At 34.6% G+C, this 7,099-nt stretch overlaps 1 protein-coding gene across 3 annotated transcripts; it reads left to right on the forward strand.

Moving 5' to 3' along the window:
• Nucleotides 1–1,261: 1,261 nt before the first annotated feature.
• On the forward strand, nucleotides 1,262–6,268 carry LOC142633274 (3',5'-bisphosphate nucleotidase AHL-like). 3 transcript variants are annotated; one of them, XM_075807489.1, is made up of 4 exons: nucleotides 1,262–1,393; nucleotides 1,600–1,965; nucleotides 4,711–5,398; nucleotides 5,712–6,268. In XM_075807489.1, the coding sequence occupies exons 2-4, from the start codon at nucleotides 1,779–1,781 to the stop codon at nucleotides 6,013–6,015; spliced, it is 1,179 nt and encodes a 392-aa protein (XP_075663604.1). In that variant the 5' UTR covers nucleotides 1,262–1,393; nucleotides 1,600–1,778; the 3' UTR covers nucleotides 6,016–6,268. The 3 variants fall into 3 exon arrangements, with proteins under 3 accessions (XP_075663604.1, XP_075663603.1, XP_075663605.1); XM_075807488.1 differs by having other exon boundaries at nucleotides 1,308–1,965; XM_075807490.1 differs by having other exon boundaries at nucleotides 1,310–1,965; nucleotides 4,676–5,398.
• The last annotated feature ends 831 nt before the right edge of the window (nucleotides 6,269–7,099 follow it).

Genomic DNA, 7,099 nt, shown 5'->3' on the forward strand with positions numbered 1-7,099 from the left:
ATGATACGCCATGATGTTTAAAAGGAGATTCTAGATGGTCTGGTGGATGATGATGTGTTCCACAAGGGCACAGAAAGGAAGAACGAATGAGAAATATCTTAGAGAAAGCAGCTATTATCGCATTAAAGACTCTACACCTACCTCTCTGACCGCATTAATGAGGAAATGACATATGAACAGTGGTGATCAGCCTTACAGCTATTGTTGGAAGATTTCAGGAGGGCGGTGGATGTGACAAGTATCGAGATCAGTGATCTAATTCATACGTGGAGGATGGAGGGAGGAAGAAAGAGGGGATAAAAGAAAAGGAAAAGCATTCAAAGGAGGGGGATCGAGATAGAAAGAGAGAAAGACTATACACATCACCCTCAATCGTAATCTATCTTTAGAACAAGGAAAAAAATAACAAACCATCCTCGGCATACGTCTGAGGAGAATTTTTGTTATGTAAACAGTTCGTTGCATGTGAATTGGGGATCTAGCCCATCATTTTTGTTATCCAACATCCATAGAATTTAGGTTTCAAGTCCACTCTCTACAAATTTCATTGTATTGGCCTTTTTGGGCCTGTTCCCTTCTTACGGTTGGGTTCGGGTGCGAATTGTGACCTTACAATATATATATATATTTTTTTAAGTTAACTCATTGTTTTCTTATATTTCTCTATTGTATAGTTATATATACATTTTGTTTTTCTTCAATAATTTCTAAATAATGAATCTTTAATATTTTTTGGTATTTAAAAAGTACTAACATATGAATTTTTGAGATATTATTTTGCAATATTGAAACTATTTGACAGATTTCCATGACTATAGTGATGAATTATTTCTTTTAAAGGTAACACTATAGTCACATTCATTTTTTGTTGAATCTATAATTTGTAGGTTTTGACTATTTTGATTCTTTAATTTTTTGTCATTTTGGAATTTTAACATCAACATTTTTGGGTTTTTTTTTTTTTTTTGGTAATATCTAAAACAATTTGGCAAATTTCCACAGTTCTAACTATAGATAATTCTTTTGAAGGTAACACATCTTTCTCATATGTTTCTCTATTGTGTAGTCACATATATATTTTGCTTTGTTTCAATAATTTCTTGATAGTTAATTTTTTTTTATTTAATATTTTTTGGTATTTTGAAAGCTTTTATATCTGAATTTTGTATTTTTTTTTTTTTTTTTTTGCAATATCTGAAAAGGTCTAGTTTCTCCATCATTATCCAAAAACATAATAATATCGTATGTAATTAAACTTCTCTTCACTTAGCAGCTAGCAAAACACTATAAATAAGTGAATATACATACATTAACACTTCACAAATTGATCTCCTAAACTGATGTGTTACTAATCCAAGTTTCAAATCCAACACTTCTGCTCTGATCGCAACCGGTAGAGCCTCTCTCTCTTTGTTGAGATCATGAATGGAAACATTCTTTTATTTATTATTCTCTCAAATTTGCCCTTGACCTGCACTACTGTCTTTTGGTCTATTTCAATTTTCTGACCCTCTTCCAACGTCACAATATACACTCATAATCCAAGTTAAATCATAGGTTACCTTAGAGAGAGATTATTAATGCCTTTATATTGTTCAGATCTGGCTACGAGAGCTCCACATGTCTTAGGAAATGGAAGAATAATCAACAACCACCTTATATCCAACCATGTAGGAAATTTGTTCTTCTCACACCACCACAACTCATCATCAAAACACAATCTTGTTTCCCTAGCGAAGTTCAACCGAAGTTGTTTGTGTTGTTGTTCTTCTTTTATAATGGAGGACCAGACAAAGCTGGACAGTACACCCTCTGAATCAGAAAAATATTCCAAAGAAGTGGAAGTTGCTGTAAGAGCTGTACAAATGGCTTGTGCTCTCTGCCAGAGAGTGCAAGGCAATTTGATTTCCAAAACCAACGATCAGGTCCAATCCAAAGATGACAATTCTCCTGTCACTGTTGCAGGTAATTCTTTATCTTCTTGCTTTTTCTTCACAATTTTTTCTTAATTGAGTTCTTGTTATTGGTGTTGGTGTTCGTATTCATGTATTATTTTGGTTGCTTTGGCTGTATCTTTGGTGGATTTTTTAAATTCTACTAAAAAATGTTTTCCATTTATGCGAGTTGGGTTTAGGATTTATGACACCGTGCTAATCAAATATATGCTAAATACTAGTTAAGTCTTGTTCATGTTGTTCTCTGACATTATAGCGTGAGAATATAATAGAATAGACTAATAGTCACTTGTTTGCTTCGCTTTGGTTTTAATATGGTAATAATTTTTTTAATGGATTCGGTATCTGGATTCTGGGACATATTATAATGAAACTGAGCTAATCAAAAGTGCAATTTCTAAGCACCCACATATATTCAAATTGAATAGGAATTTCATAAGAATGGGAAAATAAAGTTAATAAATGGGGGTGAAAGCTGGAATGCATGAACAAAAGCAGCCCATGGAAGTGGAACAATGCTTGTTGATTAATAAGAAAATAGAAAAATAAGAGACTCTGATAAGAGAAAAATATTTTATTAAATACAAGTGTTAAAAGACCTTTTTCAAGGAAAGTAAGTTAACCTTGTAGTGTTGTCCAATAACACAAGCAATTAGAAAAAAAAAAAAAAAATTATGGATTGGATGTTGGAAGCGGGTGGGCCTTCCCACACAAACACACCACTCACAATGGAAGAGAATCACACTCTTAAAGGAAGACAGATTGTTGAGGGAAGAGAAAGAGAACTCTTATTGTACTCTTTAACTTACACCATATTAGATTAGGCAACTTTAAAAATTTACTACTGCATACAACAATTCCCTGTTTTACTAACTTTTTTCATAAATAAAATGTAGTTTCATAAACTAAATTAAGTTTAACTCTCGACATTGGAGCCATTAGAATGCTATCGTGCCTGGGCCCTGGGATTCTGTTTATGAATAGATCATGAAAGACATCCTAGTTTCTGAGAGCCACAGTTGACTATGAAGCCACATTTTGACTTTTCAGATGATCGTAAATTTCCTTGTCAGTTGTGACTTCTTTAGCAGATGTTTAGAATCATTTTAGAGTTAAAAGGTGGGGGCAAAAAAAAAAAAAAATAGTACTAACATATTTTAAGGTGGGAGGTATGGTCTTTGACCAGCTCTTGCAATGAGTAACAATAAAGTAATACTAAAATTTTGACTTACAATTTGCTCATGAGGTTAGGAACTTACAATTAGTACTAATAGAGTAATGCAAAGAGTACCTAATTTTTTTTTTTTTTGAATCACCTCTTGCACCTATGACTTTTTTGAATCACCTCTTTTTTTTTTGTCAATTTTCCAACTATTTTCAATGAAATTTTATTAAGCAAGCTGTATTCTTTTTGCATCAAGAATTTGTTTTAGAATTTTTAGTCTTTATTTATGTAATATGTACCATTATAGCACAATCTTCATGAAAGTGATTCGATCTATCAATAGTCAGATATATATTCTGTTCACTGAATCACTTACAGTTGCAGCCAGCTAACTTGTAGAAAGTTTGACAGAATAGTAAACTGGTACATTAGAATCAGCAAGAAAGAATAATAGATATCCTTATAAAGGTTCTCCTTTTTTCTTTTTTTTCTTTTTTTTTTCTTTTTTCATTCATCTATTTCTCTATATTCCTTTTTTCTGCAATTCAGAAAGTTGCCTATATTGATGACACACTAAAAGACGCTCTTCATAGTAGGTGTCAATAATCTAATAGGTTACAATGAGGCCTCATCTTTTTATCTTCTTCAGCATATATAAGTCTCCTTGCAATGATTTTTTCCCCCTTGGTCTGCTCTCCATGAATGATCATGCTGTTTCCTTATTAAACAAACAGTCTTTGCCCGGGAAAGAACTCCTTACTGCTGGAAGTGTTTCCTTATACCATAAATATTCTTACTGCAACAACTTTAGAATTTATATGGAATTCTAATTTCCTTTCTTTGTTTATGTTACGTATATTCTTGCTGTTTTAGTAAAGGTATTACTTTACCTTCCTTTCCAGGGGAAGAATAAGTTCAATTTCCTTGTCATTAGTCATCATTTTCTAGCATTCTATTAGTACTTTTAATGCTAGTTGGAAGTAAAATGGTGTTGTAGTTCTATCAACAGTAGGCAAAGTGCTTCAAAATTGCTAAGATGAACTTTCCCCTTTAAGTACTAGTCTTGAAGTAATTACTTTTTAGTGGTTGGGGCCTCCACTGGTTTCCTAATCTTCTATTGGCACATCTTTATGTCACCATTTATGAATGGGGCTTTAATTTATCAATGCACTGCAGTTTAAACATATAGCCTTGCTGTGAAAAAACTTGCAGTGTAGTATTAGAATCACCATAATATTTTCAGAGGTGGATTATGTAATGTTTACCTTTATTGTAAGGTATTAGTCCAGGGTTTTGTAAGGCTTGGTTCTCTCTAGCCCTTGGGGTAAAGAGGTTTTCCTCGTGAGGGAATAAGTATTTGTGTGCATTAGGATTATAGGCCACTAATGCTTGTGTCTGAGCATTTGTTGTATATTTTTTCTTTTTTTGGAATAAATTTTTTCACTTATCCATAATAAAATAAAATAAAATAAAAAAAGAGAAAAAGTCACCAATTGAACCTCAACAAGTACATTTCAGTCCTCAATTAAAGTATTGAAGATGGTATTTATTTCAGATTGGCTAATTATGCTGATCACGACATGTACACAGATTGGAGTGTCCAAGCAACAGTCAGCTGGTTGCTATCTGAGTCCTTTGGGAGTAAAAATGTATCCATAGTTGCTGAAGAAGATATTCAAAAACTCTGCAAGGCTGATGCAGCTGGACTATTAGCAACTGTATCAAACACTGTAAATGAATGTCTAGCTGAAGCACCTCGTTTTGGACTCAAAGGTCCAAATATTTCCCTTGGGACCTCAGAGGTTCTTGAAGCCATAAGCCGTTGCAACTCAACTGGGGGTCCTACTGGAAGATTTTGGACACTTGACCCTGTTGATGGCACATTGGGGTTCGTCCGTGGGGATCAATATGCTGTAGCTCTAGCACTAATAGAGGATGGACAAGTAGTGCTTGGAGTTCTTGGGTGTCCAAATTATCCAATGAGAAAGGAATGGTTAAGTTATCATCATCGCTACCACAGAATTATTTCTAAGTTGACTCCACCAACATCTGAGTCTTGGGACAAAGGTTGTGTGATTTACGCTAGGAGAGGTAGTGGTGAGGCTTTGATGCAACCACTGCCCCATGTAAATCAGAAGTTAGTCTGGCCAAACTCTGTAAGGCCAGTTCAAGTGTCTTCCATTGATAATCCATCATTGGCAACCTTTTGTGAACCAGTTGAGAAGGCAAATTCAAGCCACTCCTTCACAGCAGGAGTGGCTCACAGCATGGGGCTTAGGTACATATGTTTTTATTCTATTTTATTTTCTTTTACCAAATTAATACATTTTTGTCTTGAATCTCAGAGGAAATGATGAATTGAATTAAATGTGACTGACTAATGTTTCCTTTCATTCTTTTTAGAAAATAATCATATCTTACTTACACAAGCTTGAATTGGAATCTTCTCAAAAAAAAAAAAAAGAAAAAAAAAAGAAGAAGAAGAAGAAGCTTGAATTGTACAATTAACATACCAATAACATTAAAGATGAATTCTTGGGGTATAATATTTTGGCTGTGGAAAGAGCTCACTTGTCACGATATGACCGCAGGAAGCAACCACTAAGAGTATACAGTATGGTCAAGTATGCTGCTATAGCCCGTGGAGATGCTGAGATTTTTATGAAGTTTGCAAGGGCAGGCTACAAGGAGAAAATATGGGATCATGCAGCAGGAGTTGTTATCATACAGGAGGCTGGTGGAGTGGTAAGTGATGCCAGAGGGCGACCACTTGACTTTTCAAAGGGCATTTACCTAGAAGGTCTTGATCGAGGTATAATTGCATGTGCTGGACCCAAACTACATGACAAGATCATCAGTGCTGTTGATGCTAGCTGGGACTCCTCAAGTCTTTAAGGTTCAGCCATTTAACATCAATGGAGAGAACACACAGATTATTTAGAAATCAATGGGATTCCTCTCCTCTTGACAGGATCAGGAAATTGTGAATCGTCAATTTTTTTTTTTTTTTGTGGGGTGTGTAGGGTGAGGTTTGTAATTATAGGTTTGTAGGAGACCCTAGAAATCAGCCTGCCAACAATCACTAGGGCTGGCATTTGTAATGTTTGAACACTTTTAAGGAAATAAACCATCCTATTTTTATTGCACAGTTTTGGAATGCTGTTTTGTTTTATTTCATTTAAATTTTTTATTCCAATGACTCTTTAAAATAGATTCATGCTTTTAAGAACTATCAAATGAACCAACTTGAGTTCAATATATAGAGCATCCAAACATCTGCTGACACTAGTTACTTGTACCTACTAGTCCATTAACTTTTTGCTTTTTTGTTTCACGTTTTACCAAAAAGCAATAAAGCCCTTATTCCAAAAACAAAACAATCTATTTTTAAATAGACTAATTTGTAATTTTTGTTTCATATTTAATTATTGAAAACTATGAGATATCAAATGTAAGAGCATTTTCATCAGGTGTGCCAAATGCCAAACCTTTGGCATTTGGCATACCAAACACCAAAAATAGACCCTCGTGAGGTGTGTTAAATGCCAAAAATTTTGGCACACCGCTACAGTACCGACTCAAATATGAGACCATATGAACATCAATGCTATAATTTCTTTTACTTATTTTATTTACTTTTCTCTCTCCTCCCAACACATATCTCTCTCTACGAGACAACACAACTTTCTCTCTCCTCTCTGGTCTCCATCTCTCCATTGCTCCCTATTTCTTTCTCACTTTCATTTTTTTTTTTATCTCTCACTCTCTTCCTCTTTCCTCTCTCTCTCTCTGTCTGCAACAGCCATCACTACCACACTCTACAACTTTCACACAGTACAGTACAATAGTAGTGAGAGTCTTGCATTTCGGTATTATCACCGGAGATCCGACCCGATTCATATCGACGAGGCCGAGATCGGGCGAAAACTTTGGTTTGCTCTCACTAATCCATAGAAAATGGCTTCAGAGGACGTGAAGA

This window comes from Castanea sativa, chromosome 5, assembly GCF_040712315.1.
Source record: "Castanea sativa cultivar Marrone di Chiusa Pesio chromosome 5, ASM4071231v1".
Taxonomy (NCBI): Eukaryota; Viridiplantae; Streptophyta; class Magnoliopsida; order Fagales; family Fagaceae; genus Castanea; species Castanea sativa.

What these genes read in the sequence shown, in the direction of transcription:
- LOC142633274 (XM_075807488.1), top strand. Translation starts at nt 1,581, where the DNA reads ATGCCTTTATATTGTTCAGATCTGGCTACGAGAGCTCCACATGTCTTA. An exon ending in TTCTCCTGTCACTGTTGCAG is followed by an intron (nt 1,966 to 4,710) that starts GTAATTCTTTAT and finishes ACATGTACACAG; the next exon opens with ATTGGAGTGTCCAAGCAACA. An exon ending in GCTCACAGCATGGGGCTTAG is followed by an intron (nt 5,399 to 5,711) that starts GTACATATGTTT and finishes ATATGACCGCAG; the next exon opens with GAAGCAACCACTAAGAGTAT.